General features: G+C 42.9%; 1 protein-coding gene across 1 annotated transcript in view; it reads left to right on the plus strand.

Annotated features, from left to right (window-relative positions):
- Positions 1–796: 796 nt before the first annotated feature.
- LOC124770384 overlaps positions 797–22,399 on the plus strand; it is a 91,516-nt gene continuing 69,913 nt past the window's right edge. Inside the window, exons 1-2 of the mRNA XM_047249211.1 lie at positions 797–838; positions 1,160–1,391. Of these exons, the coding sequence (XP_047105167.1) occupies positions 797–838; positions 1,160–1,391 (274 nt within the window). The remainder of the gene's footprint in view (positions 839–1,159; positions 1,392–22,399) is intronic.

Genomic DNA, 22,399 nt, shown 5'->3' on the forward strand with positions numbered 1-22,399 from the left:
GGGCTCATAGCGCCCCTTAAATGCACATGAACAGGCAACCTTTCTCCTTTCCCACCAGAGGGAGACACCAAAGCTGCGACTGCCACAGCGGCGCCACCGCCAGAAACGGAGGGCGACTGCTTCACACTGCGCACTGTGGCGCGCTCTTCAAAACAGCAAGGTTTACCACGGCTCAACACTGTCCCCACACCATCCACCCAACAGTTTCCACCCCCTCCTCATTCTCATCTCCAATGCTGTTTATTTGCCATATTCTGTCAATGCATCCACCTGTCTTTCCCAGCTCCTCTCCTTTTTTCCCCACCTCCCTGCTCTACAAAATCCTAACGCTGGCCCTGTTTGCTTTCTAGTCCCTGCACACTTCACCAGACAGCGTTCGCCCCTCTCCCCTTCCCCGCCCCCTCCACATTGCTGCTGCTTGCATCCAACGTGACTGTTGCATTCCAGCCCGAGATGCTAGAGTTGGTGGCCATGTTTGCATGATGTGTGCTTGCTTGTGTGTTTGAATGGTGTGTGTTTCTCTTTTAGTCATGAAGGCTGTGGCCAAAAGCTTTATGTAAGTGTCTTTTAGTTGTACCTACCTGCAACATAATGCATCTTCTTTACAGTAAGTAGCACTCTGTCTTTTCCTACATTGTTGACATTCGTACCTGGAGTTTCCATCGTTTCATTTTCTAGTCTTAACTGCTTTGTGCCTCTCCAGTGTCCTAATTTACAAAACAGTTCGTCATTTTTACTAGTTCAAATTTGAACTGCCCCTTTTTAACTGCCTCCTTACAAATTTAATTTTAGCAACATGTATAATGCCACCTATAAAAGTTTCCTTGCATACAGCCAAGTAATCCGTTGTATGATACCTGTCCTCTCCATTAAAAGCTCTAGCATATCCCCATAGGATCCCCTAACAAATTATCATTTACAGCTAAGTTCAGTTCTTGGCAACAAGTCTGTTCCTCTTGTTCGGATTGTAGGAATACTAATATCAGTCCCAACGCCCTCTGACCCACAGTCTGTTACATCAGCTACGACATACGAAAATACAAACGAGAAATGGGCAACTGCTGTCACAGTCTCTTGAACACCTACAGATATACACATTGCGGAAGGTGACACCTGCGAATATTGTCTGCGGTGAAGAGACACGACGGAAACACTGCAGAGACCATATGATGATGTGGCAGCACAGACGGTGGTGGCTACAGCGGCAAGTGTGCACGTCACTGCAGACAGAGGCGGCGCCGGCTCGGAAGGCTGTCCCGAAGAGACGCTGTGGCAATTGTGTGACGGTGTGGAGGTGCTGTGGCATCTGTGCGTAGACATTGCAACAGTGGCAGCAGCTGGATCGAGTCACGGCGGCTGCGACCGGCCAGTGTGCAGACAGTGTGGTGTCGGTGCGGGCAGGTGCGACAGCTGCCACACGGTTGGGATGTGGCCCGGGCTGTCAGTGCCGTGTGAATGTGGCGATCCGATGAAAATCTGGAGCAGTCGCGCGCAGCAGTTCGGATGGCAGCAACACTATCCTAACGACCCAGTGAAAACTTGTGTAAATGTGTGGTGGCCAGAAGCTCTGTGCAGAGACTGTGGCAGAGTGCAGTGGTACAAAATGCGCTTCAATTTCGTGTGTGCCGTAGCCTACTGCTACACTACATGTGCTCCCATACGTGACGATTGCACTGCTACTAACACTCCTCCTGCTCCTGCAATGCCTGTGGCTCAGAGCCTCCACTTTAACTGTTCAAAGCCATTAACATTTACTGGAACACGAGACCTCTAAATAAATCATGGAATGGAATGCAAATTACAGTACTATCCTGGATGAGCCAATCCAAATTCATCACGTATACTATTGGTGCTTTATTTTCTGATGAAAGCTAACCAATTTCAATGTACCATTCGGTTTGTAGCAATGAAATAAAGTGAAGTTAATCGTCAGGCGAATGTTTGCTGCTGACTACAAACCGTTGGGCAAGCACACATCTGTATAGTAAATTTAGTATGTTCTCAGCCAACATAGGTGTCTGATTGTGCAGTGGTGCATGTGCCGGTAAATATTCCTTTAAATAATTTTAAACGACCTAAAAAAATCAACAAATTGATTGAGAAGCACAAATAAATATTAAATAAATGAAGCAAAAATCGTAGATCTGGACAAGGTTTTATTCTGACACCAGAATTGTATTTAATGTCAATTTTGTGCAAGTCAAGAGAACGAGTTACCCAGACAATTAAAGTCAGCAGAGCAAACACAGTTAACATTTAATTTGTGACCACAGTATAATAATTTGTTAATCTAAAAAAAATTCCCCACGTCTGACGTTTTCACTGCTGTATGTTACTGTATGACATATTGTGTTCTTGGTAAGGTGTTCTTAGTTCCCTGTGATCTCTGTGTGTGTCATGTGTTAGTGTTGCTAGTCCTTTCTTGTGACTGGTAATATATATTTGTTTGTTCTTTTTCAATTTGCTTCTTTTTTGTTGTTGTACATTTTGTTTATTTGTGTTTTCTACTCTTTCTCTCTTGCCGTCTATTATATTATGTATATTTTCCGTGCATAGCTGAGTTTGTCCAGTGGAGTTCTGACTGTGCAGCATGAATCTGAAATTTGAGTGTATGTGCGCCAGTGGCTGACTGTATTGTCTGTGGAATTTCTATCAGTTAGTTCGTGTTTTGTAGGCTCCAGTTGTTAATTTACGTGTACAATTTATGTAGTAGTAGCAGCAGCAGTAGTAGTAGTAGTAGTAGTAGTAGTGTGCGTGCGCGCGCGCGTGTGTGTGTGTGTGTGTGTGTGTGTGTGTGTGTGTGTGTGTGTGTGTGAGTGAGTGAGTGAGTGAGTGTTTGGCTAGGTGGTAAGATAGTGCATTTTCAGTTAATTAACAGCCTAATGAAACAGTTGTTTTTCTGTATTTATGGTAAACTATTTAGGTGGGGTGCTTTGGGAATCTTTTGCGCCATCTTGAACTTCTGTGGAGGTAATTTTGAGCATTTCATAAGTTTTGTGTGTGTTTTTTTGGTACCTCATGGCAGGGTGACTGATCAATTTAATGATGTTATCCTGTTCTACAATTTTTATTAAACGGTGAACCATCCTTAGCTACCTTGTGCTTCGGTTTCCAGTAGTTGTGTCGGTACAGCCACCGTTAGTCAGTTGTGATTAGCAGCAGTTTCAAATTAAACCTTTTTACACTAATGCGCACTTATAGGTACACTCACTTAAGCCTGTGCTACATGAATTATCTATGCAGTAGCACCCAAAGTGTTCATGGTTAGAGCTGCAGACTGGCTCATCTCATGTGATTTACAAGATACACGTGTGATATTTCTCACAAAAATACGCACGTGTACACTGTGTGTCAATAATGCACAAAACTTGGAGAAAACTGACTTATTTCTTGTAAAGGCGTTGATTCAAATTAAAAATTTCTAATAGCTCAAGGTTCCTATTTATTAAGTAATTATTTCATTTATTGGTATTATTATTATTATTATTTTATTAAGTAACTGTTGCTCTCTTATGTGGCTATCACAGAATTATGTTGTTACTGTTCTGAACTAAAGGCTCATTTGTTTATGTTATATTATGTTTACAATAGCGTATGTTCATCCAAACTTACATGTATAGATGATGCAGTTATTTTTGGAGCTATTGCCCTGACAGCGTCTACCCTTAGGATTAGGAGAGCAGAACAATGGAAAGCCAATCCTGAGTTCGAGCCTGGCTGGGAAGAAAGGTTGAAGACATCTGTGGGACTTGCAGCTCTTCGTAACTTGTTTTGACAAACTGGGAGGAAGGAATTCACTTGATATGTAGCCACGATTGTAGGAGAGAATTTTACCGAATTGGAAATAAAAATTACACCATTTGGTTATTCATTTTGTGAACTGACTGTTTCACTGATTTATTGCCAGTTTCTCGTTCTTGCTATGTTGAAATAAAGCAAAAGATGTAGTGATATCAAACATGAACATTCGTTAATTGAGACTTTACATGTACAAATCGAAAATCGCATATGAAAAGTTACATGTATTGAGATGCCCTGCTAAACCTGCAGCATGGGGCCAAAATAAGGGGTTGTCAGTTACACTCGAACATACAATTTTATTATTTGATCAAACATTACAAAAGCCCCAAAAAATTTTTTTTAACACACAGATTTAATCTTTGGGACTTAATTACCAGCTGAAAGCCACTTTAAATTAAAAACGGCTGAAGGCCAATAACTTAAAACGCAAGCATAATCACAAATTTAAAAGGCAAGCCTTATCTTAAAACAGTTCTTTATTTAGGCTGAAGGCCCGAAGAATCTGAGCTTTTCAGACCAAACAATTTGAATTCAAAATCGGCTGAAAGCCCAACACTCAAGGCTAAACAACATTAATTTTTTTTAAAAAAAAGGCCTTACATAAAACAGTTCTTAATTAGGGAGAACACAACCAAAACAGGAATTTAAAAGGCAAAGCCTTATCTTAAGACAGTTCTTTAGTTAGGCTGAAGGCCCAAAGAATCAGACACTTCAAAAGCAAAGAAGTTAAATTCAAATCGGCTGAAGGCCTAACACCTAAAATTCAACAACATTAAAATTTTTAAAATGCCAAAGGCCTTACGTGAGGCAGTTCTTTAAATGAGGCTGAAGGCCTAAAGAGCAAAATAACTCAAACTCAAAATCGGCTGAAGGCCCAACACTTAAAATTCAACAACTTTAAAATCTCCAAAATGCCAAAGGTCTTACGTGAAACAGTTATTTAAATTAGGCTGAAGGCCAAAAGAATCTTATACCTTAAGGGCAAAACAAACTTAATTTAAAAAAATCGGCTAGAAGACATACAAGTACAAACAACAAGAATAAATTAAAAAAAAGGTAGTACACCCAAGGGCGCTTAGATGTTCGAGGGTTGGCCTGGAAGTCAAACACTATCACTTGCTTGGGTGAGACAGGCAGTCGGGCCAACCACTCACGATCCGACGACAACCCAACCGACCAACAGTCAACGGACCCACCGACAAGATAACTTCCACTTCACCCGACCAGGGCACAACAGGGAGTTCAGCGGAACAACGTAGAAGATATTGGCGCCCACAGCCAATAATACATGGAACTGTCAAACTATACACCGTGCTGGACCGCAACAACACGATGAGGAAACTACACTGCCTGAAATTTACGTCATCAGCGAGGGTTTGTAACCGGAACGTTAACGGGCACAAGGCAGAAGATTGCGCTGGTGCACTTCAAATAACCAAATACAGTAAAACTCTTCCGGGGGGGGGCTAGAATTTTCCAACTTGAAAACCACGTTGTTGCTCCTGGGAATATCCCAACAGCCGACAACGAACTCCAAACGACATAATGTGAACAGTCTTGACTTGCCAGTAGATTAAATCAAACTCAACTTTCGTGTCCAAGGTCGGTGACCCACGAACCTCGTAAGAATTGGAACAGCCCCACGCACTCCGACACCATGTAGAGAATGCCAGCGGCCCCAGCCAAACTACATCCCATGGAGAACTCCTCGCTGTTCCACTCCAACTGACCAACTGCCCAGGCCCGGAAATGGTGAAAGGACCAAGTACACGTCGGCCGATGAGACGACCAACCGAACGACCAACCAATGGTCTTCCTGCTCCAATCTTCCTCCGTCGGACAGTTCATGTGTGTCACCAGCGGTCAGCGAGCATTTGATGGCGGCGCCTCACCGGTGCTGTGTCCCCCGACTTCTCTGCTGCTGCATCCCGGCTGCACTGCTGGTCCGTCTCCAACTGAGTGCCAGACACACGACGACCCAGACATACTATCGGTCGCTCCAGAGATGATATGACAGTGCACTTCCCGATATGCACTGTTGCTGTCACTCACGGGCAAGTAGGGCAGGGAGTCAGTAACGCCAGTAAATGGAATAAGAAAACGATGCGGCAGTACCGTAATAGAAGATGAGAAACAATAAATGGAATACATACGTGCCGTGCATGGTTCATGTATGTTTACTCAGAAGTAAATGACTCCCGACAGAGCAGGTAATGAGGGTTATAGAGGTGCCTTTCCTCACTAGACACCTGTATTAGGATGGTTGATGCTTGTGTAGTGCATTCCATTTCTAGAATACGTAGCAGTCGGTACAAAAAATGCTTTTTGAAAACAGCTTGTGTACAAGACATATGCTGGCAAAAAATATTTAATTTCTTTGATTACTGCATGTATGAAAATTTACCCAGGGAAGATTGCATGAAATATTCAATATTCGAGGTCTGTTCAAAAAATTCTGGAACATTCGTAATTTTGCGCCAGTGTTGTGCTGGAAAGAAAAGTGGTTGACATCCGTGCACGTGTCTGTGTTTAATGTGTCACTGCTGGAAGCTTCATTGTTTTTGTCTGTTACTTATTGTTCGGTGCTGTATTGAGTAGAACGTTGTGTGACACAGTTTGCGAATTTTGAGATAGCAGAGTTAGAGGAGCAGCACATCTGCATTAAATGTTGCGTGAAACTCAAGAAAACCTTTACATAGGCACACCAAATAACACAGAAAGCCTACAGCGGTGAGTAGTCAAGCAGTACTCGGTCCTGTGAATGCTTCACATGGTTTAAAAATGGCCAGATAGAGGTAAAAGATGACACTCATTCAGCATGTCCTTCGACATTTACTGACTACACTCATGTCATAAATGTCAAAGAAGTTTTGCATGCCCAAGACTGACTGACTGAGGGATTGCAGAAGAATCTGGTATTTGAGTTGGATTACGTCACGAACTCCTGACACAGCATTTTGGAATGCATCATGTTGGTACCAAGGCCATCCCTCGGCTAATGAGTCAATCAGTGAAGAGCTTTTGGATTGTCCAAATGAGCACAAGATGTTCCTTAAGAGAATTGCAACTAGTGATGAGACGTTGGCCAACAATAGGTTGGGAAATGTTCTGTCAGACCACAAAAAGTTCATCATGTGTGGTCAAATGTCAAATATGTGCTGATAGTTTTCTTTGACTATCGGGATTTGAGTGGCACCTGAAAAAAATGTGAGAAGGAAATGGCCTGAAATGTGGCGAGACAATTCATGCCTCTTGCATCACAATAATGCACCCTTACATTCATCCCTGTTGGTGCTTGACTATTGCACAGAAATCGAAATCACTGTGCTGCCTTATCCTCTCTACTCTCCAAATCTGGCTCCTGTGGACTTTTTTTATTTCCAAAGTTGAAAACCTCGTTAAATGAATGGAGATTTGCGATAGACAAGATAAAAGAAAATTTGCAGACGATGCTTCACGTGATCCAGCAAGAGGCGTACCGAGACTGCTACCAGAAGTGGGAACAGCACTGGGAGCGGTGATTGAGGAGGAGAGTATTTCCAAGGAGACCATGCACAATAAGTGAAAGGTAAGCCTAGAAAAATTTTGTGGCCAAAATTACAGAATTTTTTGAACAGACGTCATAAAACCTGTAGTTTGTGCATGACACAGATGTCATCAATAACAGAAGACCATAAACAGTGACAATCACAGAGCACATTCAGTGTTCACCCTTCTGCACTTGCACACGTTATCAGTGTTTAGCACGTATGCACTAATTCGTGGGTGTTTAGAACTGCTGTCTATTTCCACACGGGGATAATGTCTCTGGTAATTCCCTTTGTTCCATCCTGTCTACCGCCGGGTGGCTGTTGGTCTATACTTCTGTCATTCTTGGCGGATTGTCCAATAATATCTGGTCAGATGAATAAATCTGTAGCACCCAGTCAGCTTGAGTTGACAGTTCCTTATGATGACATGAATCATGAATCTCTGTGAAAGACAGCAGTTGCTTAAATGCTCAAAATAGATGATTTGTAAGTTTCAAATATTCCAATTTCTCTTAAACTGCTGTGTGTGTTTCAAAGATATAAATGGAATTGAATTCATTTCCATTAGAACCACAATATTAGTAGCAGAAATTATTGTAATGTAGTTACAGTTGAAAAGCTGAAATTGACTTAAGGATCTCTTTAGTTTAGTGAGGACTTTTACACAGTTCATATGGATGGAAACTGAAGCACAATATCTTAAAACAGGTTCAGAAATATTTGACATGAACAGCTTACCTGAATCACGCTGTATATTTCCTATCGTGTGATATTGCACTGTTGTGACAAAGCTTTATGATGCAGTTTTTCTGTAGTTCTACAGTATTATCCCCAATGGCACAGAGGACGACAATAAAACTGGAGGCAGTGGCAGTCTGGTTACCAGAGTCAGTCTCCCTGCAGAAATGGGCAACACCACACAAGGCACCATCAAGCAGGAAGCATCTTGCGAGATCAACAGCAATTCACAACATTTTGAGTACAAGTGCAATAACTGCAAAAATACATTTACAAGAGTTGAAGGAACGCAAACATGTGGAGGTTCATGATTTTCTGCATTCATGCAGTGTGTGTCACACAACATTTACAAGTAGTGTTGACTTGAAGAAGCATTCATATGTGCACACAGATAAACATTCCTACAGATGTGGACTGTGTCACAAGGTGTTCATGAGCCTTAATGTGCTGGAGATTCGCGTACAAGTGCCCACAGGCTCATATACGCCATACGCTTTTTGTGTGTGTCCCGAGACATTCACACAGAGAAGCCATCTCAATGCTCATTTACAACAGCACACAGGGAAAATGCCCTTTTCTTGCACCATTGTCACTAGCAGTTATGGTATAGCTCTAGTTTGAAGATCCATTTCCATGTGCACACTGGTGAAAGCCCATATGTCTGTGAACTTGCCACAAGACATACACACGAAGTTCTGCCCTTAAGGCTCACTTGAGAATGCACACAGGGGAAGAACCCTACATTTACAGACTTAGTCATGAAAAATTTTCAAGCAAAAGCGGTGTGAAGAGTCATTATCGTGTTCACACAGAGGAACGCCCATATAGTTGTGATTTGTGTGAGACAAGATTTACGAGAAGTGACTGCCTCAGGCAACTCTTGGCAAGTCACACCACTGGCGAACGCCTGTACAGTTGTGATGAGTCAGAAGAGATTCAAAAGCAGACGCGGCCTCTGGATATGGTGTCTGCCGCAGTACATACTCAAGAAAGATACAAGCCTGATGCGACACTTGCTCCCACACTTGAGATAATGCCCTTTTGGCGGTGACATATGTCATAACAGGTTAAAGACCAAACATTGTATTAAGACTCCCATGGAATCTCACATCTAGAGAGGTGGAAGAGCTCATTTCACGTCTTGAAGTACTATGTAACTTTTTTGCAAAGATTTTTCCAAGAATAGCTCTTACTTGCATCTCACATAAGGAAAATAAATGTTATACTAAACTATCTGATTTTTGGACTTCAGATGCAGAGCAACTGAGTCATAAGTGTCCAGTCTATTTGCTTTAAATAGAATGAATATCACAAGCTGTTGGTACCACATGTTTATCAAAATTCTAATGTACAGCAGCACAGCAACTCACTTTTTATTCTGTATTCATTTGATACGTTAACTGTTATTTGCAATTAACTGTTAACTTGAATGGTTGTTGCGTGTACTGTCGTTATTATGCATTATAAAACAAGAAACTGAAACTATATAAAGTTATATTCTGCAAAATATAAATACAAAATGTGTGAACATTTTACGTTATTGATATGAGCATCTTCCAGGTACAAATTTATCATTTTATATTATTCTTTAACGAATGTCCAGTGCTCAATGACATATTCCCTCTCAACTCAGGGTAGTGGGGAATGGCCTTGTGCCGTGGTGTGCCTGTCCTTGCCTCACACTGGATCAAAAAGTAATTTGAAAGTACAACAATGCCTGATTGACCACTTACCCAAACAGGTGCTATTCTAAAAGATGTTTACACAAAACGTTTACAGCTTGTTTGTACATTCTCCTGACAAAGAAAGTTTATTTATAGAGACATCAAATAAAATTTTTACTGTGGTAATTTGCAGTTGCATTATTGTATGTTACTCTAGTATTTTCTATGTTATGTGTTGGGTACTAGAGTAACACAACACATAGCACCAGACTCGTAAGGTATCACAAGTGCACAGTTCGAAAAGGTAACAAAGCAAAACTATGCTTCATGTGTGAAGCCACTGGTATTACGTTCAACCCCCACCCTCTGTTGTGTCATGAATTTTCTGCGATCAAGAAAAAAGGCATGAGAAAGCAATAGCTTATGGTAGCTGATGTACAAAAATTTCTCTAGTATTTTCTATGTTATGTGTTGGTTACTAGAGTAACACAACACATAGCACCAGACTCGTAAGGTATCACAAGTGCACAGCTTGAAAAGGCAACAAAGCAAAACTATGATTCATGTGTGAAGCCACTAGTATTACATTCAACCCCCCAACCCCTGTTGTGCCATGAATTTTCTGGACTCACGAAAAAAGACATGAGAAAGTACTAGCTTATGGTAGCTGATGTACAAAAATTTCTCGAAATATGCCAAAACTTTTTGTATTGGCTTTGTCAATTTTGTAAATGTAGAACTTCAGTACCCGTATAAAGTCACGAAAAAAATTAAATACAGAAATTATCCAAAATATATTACATAAAAATCTGTGACGTGCAATGTTTTGTCCTGAATACTTCGTGAAAACTTTATACATGAATGAACAATTACTCATGAGAAATTATTCTTTACTGAGTCTAACAATATGAATAAAATACGTGCTTAACAATTTTCTTACTTATTAGTTTACCACCATTTAAACAACCTCTTCTTAAGCTTCATAAATTTCAGTTTAAGTAGTTAACTGAATTTTAAGTCATCATGATAAACTCTACATTCATTAAGAGTACTCTAATTAAATTTTTATTTTGCAAATTCTGACACTTATGATTGAGGAGCGTTTGTAATAAAAACTGAAATAGTTGATCCAATAAATTTCTTGTACATAAAATACTCTCGCTCAAACCTCTTCCATTACCAGTACTTTGTATCCCACACAAGATTGCGTTCTTTCTTTTACACCACAAAGCACGTCTGTTTCCAAAATAGCTAACAAAACACATTAATTTCTTTGTCCTTGGAGTCTTTAATGGCAGTGTGCCTGGATAAAATCTTCAGTGGCACTTTTCCCCTTATACAAACGCAACTGCAGCATCTGCCACTCTTGATATAAAAAGGCAGATTTTTTAACGCTTGTAGGGCAGTGACAGCACCAGTTACAAAAATGGCGCCAGCCCCTGGCACCACGTGACACTACAGGTTCCACAGGAGACTGTAACTGCTGTGTGCTGCACTGCTCGCCTTACATGCGGGCATTATTTTGTGCCTCTCAGATTGGTGCCAGATGCTGCAGTACTGCCAATGTAAGTGGAAAACAGTGCCAGCGCTGGTTCAAATGGCTCTGAGCACTATGGGACTTAACTTCTGAGGTCATCAGTCCCCTAGAACTTAGAAATACTTAAACCTAACTAACCTAAGGACATCACACACATCCATGCCCGAGACAGGATTCGAACCTGCGACCGTAGCGATCACGCGGTTCCATACTGTAGCGCCTAGAACCGCACGGCCGCCCCGGCCGGCCCAGCCTTGGTTATCTGTGGTTTCTTGCCCATGACAACAATGGGTGAGACAGCTGTAGAAAGCTGAAGTGTTTTATTCAAAATGAGTGGCCTGAAAACTGACCCCTTATTTGCTGATTTCACATCCGGCTTCAGCCTCAAATCACCGCCGATAGGCAGCAAAGCTAGGCCTGCTGCGGCAGGAAAAATCCTGTCCCACACCACCAATACTCTTAGTACCTCCACAGCAAGTAATAATCATGGCGAGTCACCCATTATCATGGCTAAGTTTATCATTATTAAAAAGTGCAAAATTCAACATACCAACTACAAGAACGCAAGGACAGTCGGGAACAAAAGCTTTTCACCTTCACTTTATTTTTCCTTGAACCCAGTAATAAAAATTCTAAGTCGCACACCACAGGAAACTTACCGCTCTGAGTTGCGATACACAATCCAGCTGCTACTTAAAGAGATGCGCAGGGCGCCTCACACAGAGAGCATTCGTGGGTGCTCCTGAGAGCTACAACACCAACAGACTTCTCGGCTTTTGGCAAGACCGATGTGTAGTTTCTTTTGCGTGGGGGATCAGAGTTCTTCATTTATGATAATATACAGTCAAATCACCAACAAGGCATACATACTCTCAAAACCTCCACAGCGAGGAGTAATCATGGTAAGTCATCCCTTATCATGGCAAAATATGTTATTATTACTAAGACTTGTTGATGATCCCCCTCCCCCCCCCCCCAACAAAAAAACGACTCATCTTGCCAAAAAGTGAGAAGCGATTCTTGGTGTTTTAACTCATAGGGCAACTGGGAATGCTCTCAGTGTGAAGGAGCACTGTGCATCTCTGTGAGTCACAGCTCCGTTGTGTAGCACATAGTCCTATAAGATTTCACACACATTTGAACAATTTTTTGAGAAAATATGGGAAATTAGAAGTCAGATTTGCCGATAATCATTTTTCCCACGCGCCATTCGCGAATGGAACAGGGTAAGGGGACCTGATATTGGTACCAGAAATACCCTCCGCAATACACCGGAAATTGAAATGCAGATTACAGATCTAGATGTACACCTGGCTCAAAATGACTTACGAGTACGTGACGCCCTCCATCGGCAATGCTGGAATTCAATATGGTGTTGGCCCACCCTTAGCCTTGATGACAGCTTCCACTCTCGCAGACATACGTTCAGTCAGGTGCTGGAAGGTTTCTTGGGGAATGGCAGCCCATTCTTCACGGAGTGTTAAACTGAGGAGAGGTATCGATGTCGGTCGGTGAGGCCTGGCAAAAAGTCGGCGTTCCAAAACATCCCAAAGGTGTTCTATAGGATTCAAGTCAGGACTCTGTGCAGGCCATTCCATCACTGGGATGTTATTGTCGTGCATTGTGAAGTGCTGCCCGATCGTGTTGAAAGATCCAGTCGCCATCCCCGAATTGCTCTTCAACACTGGGAAGCAAGAAGGTGCTTAAAACATCAATATAGATCTGTGCTGTGGTAGTGCCACGAAAAACAACAAGGGGTGCAATCCTCCTCCATGAGAAACACGACCACACCATAACATAACCGTGTCCTAATTTTACTGTCGGCACTACACACACTGGTAGATGACGTTCACCAGGCGTTCTCCACACCCACACCCTGACATCGGATTGCCACATTGTGTACGGTGATTCGTCACTCCACACAACGTTTTTCCACTGTTCAATCGTCCAATGTTTACGCTCGTTACACCAAGCGAGGCGTAATTTTGCATTTACCGGCGTGATGTGTGGCTTATGGCAACCGCTCGACCATGAAATCCAAAATTTCTCACCTCCCGCCCGTCATAGTACTTGCAGTGGATCGTGATGCAGTTTGGAATTGCTGTATGGTCTGGATAGATGTCTGCCTATTACACATAACGACCGTCTTTAACTGTCGGCAGTCTCTGTCAGTCAACAGGCGAGGTCGGCCTGTACGCTTTTGCGCTGTACGTGTCCCTTGACGTTTCCATTTCGCTATCACATCGGAAACAGTGGACCCAGGGATGTTTAGGAGTGTGGAAATCTCAATATATATATATATATATATATGTTCAAATGTGTGTGAAATCTTATGGGACTTAACTGCAAAGTCATCAGTCCCTAAGCTTACACACTACTTAGCCTAAATTATCCTAAGGACAAACACACACACCCATGCCCGAGGGAGGAATCGAACCTCCGCCGGGACTAGCCGCACAGGAAATCTCACGTACAGACGTATGACACAAGCGACACCCAATCACCTGACCACATTCGAAGTCCGTGAGTTCCACGGAGCGCCCCATTCTGCTCTTTCAGGTTGTTTAATGACTACTGAGGTCGCTGACGTGGAGTACCTGGCAACACAATGCACCTAAGATGAAAAACGTTTGTTTTTGGGTGTGTCCGGATAATTTTGATCACATAGTGTAGATGTAGCTATGTATATGAGGCTATATGCCAAGAAAAACGCGAGTAGGTTACTTGCTACTAAAAGAAGAAACTACCTATTACACATAACGACCGTCTTTAACTGTCGGCAGTCTCTGTCAGTCAACAGGCGAGGTCGGCCTGTACGCTTTTGCGCTGTACGTGTCCCTTGACGTTTCCATTTCGCTATCACATCGGAAACAGTGGACCCAGGGATGTTTAGGAGTGTGGAAATCTCAATATATATATATATATATATATATATATATATATATATATATATATATATATATATATATATATATATATATGTTCAAATGTGTGTGAAATCTTATGGGACTTAACTGCAAAGTCATCAGTCCCTAAGCTTACACACTACTTAGCCTAAATTATCCTAAGGACAAACACACACACCCATGCCCGAGGGAGGAATCGAACCTCCGCCGGGACTAGCCGCACAGGAAATCTCACGTACAGACGTATGACACAAGCGACACCCAATCACCTGACCACATTCGAAGTCCGTGAGTTCCACGGAGCGCCCCATTCTGCTCTTTCAGGTTGTTTAATGACTACTAGGGTCGCTGACGTGGAGTACCTGGCAACACAATGCACCTAAGATGAAAAACGTTTGTTTTTGGGTGTGTCCGGATAATTTTGATCACATAGTGTAGATGTAGCTATGTATATGAGGCTATATGCCAAGAAAAACGCGAGTAGGTTACTTGCTACTAAAAGAAGAAACTGTAGGTTGCAGCTGTTAAAGATTAGAGAATATGTAAACCATGTTACACTGGGCATCAGCTTAGAAATTTTTGTTCTTTAATCGGTCTGCCTGCGTACCCTATAAAATAAACGAAATTAGTCGTGTAACGGTCCTGATTTGCTTTAGAAGTTAGTGCACTCATTTTCTGTGCTTTCTTTTCATCCGAAAATCTGATTCGCACGGCCAGTGAGTATTCATTTCATGCTAAGAGGTCCGGTTTAGTCACCCTTTTGCGCAAAAGGACTTGCAGAACTTTCAAAAAAAAAGTGGCTATTTTTCGAGGGAGAAGACAATTATAACATGTTACATTCCAATGAACAAGATAAGAAGCAAATTATAATAAATAAAATACCGGAAAACAAACACCCTCAAGGATAAGTTCATTCTATTAACAAGTGAGGTGACAGGTTGTTCATCACTGTAGGTGTTATATCCTAGCCAGTAATGCCACCCGAGCCCGCTGCCAAAAAGGTTGGCAGCATCAAAGTCCGGACGCCGTCCGCATAAGCAGCGCCAGCGAGACAGGAAATCGCCGCAAGTCTGCGCGCGCCACCGCTGGCTTCTGGTTTCTTAAGCGCTGGAGTCGCGAGCGCTAGGACAGTTCTGTATTCGCCGCTCAGTTGTATACTCGCCACCTAATTGTGTACTTGCTAGTCAGTTGTGTGTTCATCGCAGCAGAGTTGTTGTTTGTCGTCAGCCGACGCTGACCTAGCCGCTCCGACTCGAACTAGACAGATTTCTGTAGACACGGAGTTCACTACTGTGTTTCTGTATCTTCGTTAATAAAGATAAGTACCGACTTTTATTTAATCAGAGTGTTTGGGTTTTCATCTTTCTGTTCACTGTTCCAGCGGACCGGTCGGCCCGCTATTAAAAGTGTGGCGGTGACTTCGTAAGCCGTTTCTACTGCGAATTGCTTGTCGCTACGAACGCCGCCACAAAAGTAGGAGTACGTGATATCAAATCCGGACCAAATGAAACACACGTGTCACGCAAAAGGCTGTCCAAGCAGCCTCTCCTTTTCACACCGTACCCCCGTCCCCCATCACTGTTGGCAACTCAGGCATGTATTTCAGCATACAGACGATCACAAAGGTGCCGAGTGACGTCCTGTGACAGACTGACCCAAGCATCTTGCGCTTCAGCAGTTCTTCTTGCACGCCCTGGAGAGCGGCTTAATTTCCCGCTCCATCGTGTCCCGTATGCGTTCAGTTGCAAACACCTGGTGATCTCGCTGGCTAGGCCAGCCGAAGAACACGTTTCTTTGCTAGAGCTTTATGTTGTTGTTGTTGTGGTCTTCAGTCCTGAGACTGGTTTGATGCAGTTCTCCATACTTGCCTATCCTGTGCAAGCTTCTTCATCCCGCAGTACCTACTGCAGCCTACATCCTTCTGAATCTGTTTAGTGTATTCATCTCTTGGTCTCCCTCTGCGATTTTTACCCTCCACGCTGCCCTCCAGTACTAAATTGGTGATTCCTTGATGCCTCAGAACATGTCCTACCAACCGATCCCTTCTTATAGTCAAGTTGTGCCACAAACTCCTCTTCTCCCCAATTCTATTCAGTACCTCCTCATTAGCTATTTGATCTACCCATCTAATCTTCAGCATTCTTCTGTAGCACCACATTTCGAAAGCTTCTATTCTCTTCTTGTCTAAACTATTTATCGTCGATGTTTCGCTTCCATACATGGCCACACTCCATACAAATACTTTCAGAAACGACTTCTTGACACTTAAATCTATACTCGATGTTAACAAATTTCTCTTCTTCAGAAACGCTTTCCTTGCCATTGCCAGTCTACATTTTATATCCGCTCTGCTTCTACCACCACCAGTTATTTTGCTCCCCAAATAGCAAAACTCCTTTGCTACTTTAAGTGTCTCATTTCCTAATCTAATTCCCTCAGCATCACCCGACTTAATTCGACTACATTCCATTATCCTCGTTTTGCTTTTGTTGATATTCATCTTATACCCTCCTTTCAAGACACTGCCCATTCCGTTAAACTGCTCTTCCAAGTCCTTTGCTGAATATGACAGAATTACAACGTCATCGGCAAACCTCAAAGTTTTTATTTCTTCTCCATGGATTTTAATGCCTACTCCCAACTTTTCTTTTGTTTCCTTTACTGCTTGCTCGATATATAGATAGAATAGCATCTGGGAGAGGCTACAACCCTGTCTCACTCACTTCAGAACCACTACTTCCCTTTCATGTCTCTCGATTCTTACAACTCCCATCTGGTTTCTGTACAAATTGTAAATAGAGTTTCGCTCCCTGTATTTTACCCCTGCCACCTTCAGAATGTTAAAGAGAGTATTCCAGTCAACATTGCCAAAAGCTTCTCTAAGTCTACAAATGCCAGAAACGTAGGTTTGCCTTTCCTTAATCTTTCTTCTAAGATAAGTCGTAGGGTCAGTATTGCCTCACGTGTTCCACCATTTCTACGGAATCCAAACTGATCTTCCCCGAGGTCGGCTTCTACCAGTTTTTCCATCCGTCTGTAAGGAATTCGCGTCAGTATTTTGCAGCTGTGACTTACATGGAATTGAATTGTCACGCAGAAATGCACTTCAGTTTCCTGTCGAATAAATGGCAGTATCACGGGGACTACTTTCTGCGCAGTACAGTGGCTACTCTGTAGGAATAGGAATATGACCGCGAGGTGGAACTGACTGGCCTCTACACCGTGTAGCCTGGAGTCCGACCTCTGTGTTGTGGGCGAATGCTCTGAACAGGCTGCTCACAGCTCTACACCATACAGTGCTCGTCCCTCACATGCGTACAGACAGAACCGACCCTCATCACTGGAGACAGCAGAGCGCCATTACACTCTCCAGTCAGCTCTCTCAAGACATCACAGGAGCCGTGACTATTCGTCTAGTCAGTGGTAGCCTGGCCAGATTGACACATGTTGTTAGTCCTGATGCAAGCAGACGGTTCCGAGAGGTCGCTGATGAGGCAGCAGGTGGAACACGTGCCCAGGTTTTGTCCCTGATGTAAGGTTGGCTACGCTGTTCACATAGTGGGTCGATCTCGAGACGCGTCAGAACGCAGTGCACAGCTGTGGGAGTGTTCCACAGAGCAGCGCCGATACGTCGTGTTCCATATAGGCAGCACTCCATCCATATAAACTACTGGCCATTAAAATCGCTACACCACGAAGGTGACGTACTACAGACGCGAAATTTAACCGACAGGAAGAAGATGCTGTAATATGGAAATGATTAGCTTTTCAGAGCATTCGCGCAAGGTTGGCGCCGAAGGCGACCCCTACAACGTGCTGAATGAGAAGCGTTTCCAACCAATATCTCATACACAAACAGCAGTTGACCGGCGTTTCCTGGTGAAACGTTGTTGTGATGCCTCGTGTAAGGAGGAGAAATGCGTACCATCACGTTTCCGACTTTGATAAAGGTCGGATTGTAGCCTATCGCGATTGCGGTTTATCGTATCGCGACATTGCTGCTCGCGTTGGTCGGGATCCAATGACTGTTAGCAGAATATGGAATCGGTGCGTTCAGGAGGGTAATACGGAACGCCGTGCTGGATCCCAACGCCCTCGTATCACTAGCAGCCGAGATGACAGGCACCTTATCCGCGTGGCTGTAACGGATCGTGCAGCCACGTCTCTATCCCTGAGTCAACAGATGGGGACGTTTGCAAGACAACAACCATCTGCACGAACAGTTCAACGACGTTTGCAGCAGCATGGACTATCAGCTCGGAGACCATGGCTGCGGTTACTCTTGACGCTGCATCACAGACAGCAGAGCCTGCGACGGTGTAGTCAACGACGAACCTGGGAGCACGAATGGCAAAACGTCATTTTTTCGGATGAATCCAGTTTCTGTTTACAGCTTCATGATGGTCGCATCCGTGTTCGGCGACATCGCGGTGAACGCACATTGGAAGGATGTATTCGTCATCGCCATACTGGCGTATCACCCGGCGTGATGGTATGGGGTGCCACTGGTTACACATCTCGGTCACCACTTGTTTGCATTTACGGCACTTAACAATGGACGTTACATTTCAGATGTGTTACGACCCGTGGCTCTACCCTTCATTCGATCCCTCCGAAACCCTACATTTCAGCAGGATAATGCACGACCGCATTTTGCAGGTCCTGTACGGGCTTTTCTGGATAAAGAAAATGTTCGACTGCTGTCCTGGCTAGCACATTCTCCAGATCTCTCACCAACTGAAAACGTCTGGTCAATGGTGGCCGTGCAACTGGCTCATCACAATACGCCAATCACTACCCCTGATGAACTGTGGTATCGTGTTGAAGCTGCATGGACAGCTGTACCTGTACACGCCATCCAAGCTCTGTTTGACTCAATGCTCAGGCGTATCAAAGCCGTTATTACGGCCAGAGGTGGTTGTTCTGGGTACTGATTTCTCAGGATCTATGCACCCAAACTGCGCGAAAATGTAATCCCATGTCAGTTCTAGTATAATATATTTTTCCAATGAATACCCGTTTATCATCTGCATTTCTTCTTGGTGTAGCAATTTTAATGGCCAGTAGTGTATCCATCCAGCTTCCCACAGGTCCACAATGCCGTCAGATTCAAATGTCTGAAGCTGTTCAGCGGAAGTCTGTACTCGTCGTAGAGGCAGGGTTTTCTAAACACAACGCAGTTAATTCATCGAGTGTCGAAACAGAGGAGAGCCCTCCTGAGCTCCACCTGGTCGCCGATGGACGTCCCAAATGAATCACTAACGTTAAAAACCCTCCGTATGCACATATAACAAGCTGCTACTACTCAACACACTCTTCGAGTGCCTCGAATTTTTTCGGCAGTGTACAGGTGAATTCTAGCTCCTGTATTTTGGTAGTTTCAAGCAATGGACTGGGGCAGTTTCTGCCACCACAATACTATTTCCTTGTTTTTTAGCAACATACTTGACAGTTTTACCAGAATTCGCCAGCTATACATTTAATGTTCTCGGCCATACACAAAAAGAATAATTTAAAAGAAAAGGTAAACGAAAAAGACGTTGTTTGGTATCAACAAATGACGATATAGCTCTAAAACTAAGTAGATATATCTGTCTGGTATAAATAATCACACTACTCAGACTTCGCTCACGTGACCCATGGGACACTGGGATTATAGTTCCTAGTTTCAAAATAGATAGAGCTGTTCACATGTGCCTAAAGTTATTAATTTGCACGCAGTACTACTTGACACATAACGGTACATTATCACACAAAATATTTCAGTAGTGTTCAATTAATAAGTCATTTTTTCATCAATATTCTGAATGGTTTGATGCGGTCCACGACGAATTCGTTTCCTGTACTAACCTCATCATCTCAATGTACCGTTGCAACCTACGTCCTGAATTACTTGCTGGATGTACTCCACTCTCTGTCTTCCTCTACAGTTTTATTCTCTACAGCTCCCTCTAGTAAGCTTTTTAACACACAGCCCACCGTCACGGCTCTTCTTCCTGTCAGTGATTTTCACTTCACCAGTTCGACGGAGTTTCTCCATATCACGTATGTTACAATTCCATGTAATTTTAAGCATCCTCCTATAGAACCACATCCCAAACACTTCGATTCTCCTCTTTTCCTCATTTCCATCATTCGATGATTGACCTCAACGCCATGCTGTGCTCCAAATATAAATTGTCAGAAATTTCTCTCTCGAAGAAAACCGAATTTTGATACTAGTAGACTTCATTTAGTCTTCTTCACCTGTGCTATTTAGCTTGTTATGTCCTCCTTGCACCGTGGGTCATCTGATATTTTGCTTGCAAGGTAGCGCAATTCCTTCAGTTCGTATTTTTCTTGGACTCCTGTTTATATGTTAAGTTCATCGCCACTCTCCCTCCTGCTATTCCCTATAACCCTCGTCTTTCTTCGTTTCACTCTCAAATGTTATGCTCAATATACTCTGCACCTACCTGCTCTATCCTCGGAGTTTAACACTGCTATTCCAATTGCGCTCTTAGTATTGATGTCCTTGCTTTTAATCTGACAGAGGATTATTATCTGCGTGCTGATTTAGTGTTTCTGACGACCGTTCCTTTTTCGATTTCTTCCATTTTCTTGCATCCATTTCACCTTGGCTTCCCTGCTATCCCTAGTTATTTCATTCCAAAGTGATTTATATTGCTGTACTCCCAACTTTTCCTGAACATTTTTGTAATTCCTTCCTTCTTCAGTCAACTGAAGCAATTCTTCCGTAACCCAAGGTTTCTTCGCAGTTACCTTCTTTGTGACTATGTTTCTCTGTTCAACTTCCGTGATTGCTGTTTTTATTGATATACATTCTTCTTCGACTTAACTGACTACTTTGGTAGTAAGTATGGCAATTTCTAACGTCTTACAGAGCTTTAATCATATATCATTGTATCTCAGTGCTCCAGAATTCCTTGCACAGTGATTCTTCTAGATGATTGTCTTAAATTCAGACAACTATCACTAAGCTGCATTCCGAGTCTATATCAGATCAGAAAGCGTTAAGTTCCAATATCTGATTTCGGGATTTCCATCTGGCCCTGTTACAATCCAGCTGGAATCTTGCCTTGTCTCTGGGTCTTTACAAAGTAAACATATTCCTCTTATCTTGAAAATACGAAATTTATTGTAGAACTCATTTAGCCTTTCTCGTTTCTCATTCCTCCTAGCAAACCCATAATCTCCTGCGTCTCCGTCTTCTGCTTCTTCCCATACTATTCTATTCCAAAACTCCATATTTATTTGATGATCATCACCTTTACGTGCTGTATTACCTGTGCAACATCCTCATATACTTTCTCCATCTCTTCATCTTTTACTTGCGACGTTGCCATATGTATCTGAAATATTGTCGTTAGAGTTGTTTTGCTGCCGATTTTGTTCAGAATGACCATATCACTCCACTGTTCACAGTAAGTGGCTCTCTGGCTGTCTTAAAGTTTTTGTAAGCTCTTCATTTCCTTTCTTCATGAGCTACGAAGTACGTTCTTTTTTCAAAATCTATCAGATTCGCTTCACCGAATTAGTCGTCTGCGAATAAATCTCGTTTCTGCGGGTTCTAGTGGTTCTACAATACAGTTGTTATGCAAAAGTAATTGACTCTAAATTTTGTTGCTCTGTGACGGCTCAACCGCAAGCCTTGTAGTGTCGGATAGATTGGATATGTTTGAGATATATTTAATTCGTCGTCTGGGAGAAATTTTTCATCAGTACAGATTCAAATCGGAATTATTATGATACTGATCTTTCATTATTTTGCGTGTGTACCTGGGAACGTGTCACAAAATTGTGATTACCAATGTCATCGACAGTAGGAATCAGAAGTAGCAGGAAATCTAAATTACCGTGGCGCAAGCAGGATAGAAAACGGGAAGCAGTCGTTCAGCCAATACGACGCACAATCGCTTCGAGGAAAACACTGTTCAAGCAAGAGGTTATCTCGGGGTCGACGGTGCCAAATACACTCAGGGTCACCTCCTGCCTCTCCACCAGGAAACTGTGGGACGCTTTTTACGCGCCTTACGCTCGACTAGTAAGTGTTTCACGTAGTGCGATCTACCTCTACATCCACATGTACGTCTCCACTCTGCAAGTAACCTGACAGTGTCTAGCGGAGAGTACTTCTGCGGGGTGCGATTGTTCTGGAAAGCATGTAATTCTCAGGGCATTACGTTTTATCTGAATCACAAATTTTAAAATGTTTAATATTTG

The sequence above is a fragment of the Schistocerca piceifrons genome, unplaced genomic scaffold, assembly GCF_021461385.2.
Source record: "Schistocerca piceifrons isolate TAMUIC-IGC-003096 unplaced genomic scaffold, iqSchPice1.1 HiC_scaffold_822, whole genome shotgun sequence".
NCBI classification, from domain to species: Eukaryota; Metazoa; Arthropoda; class Insecta; order Orthoptera; family Acrididae; genus Schistocerca; species Schistocerca piceifrons.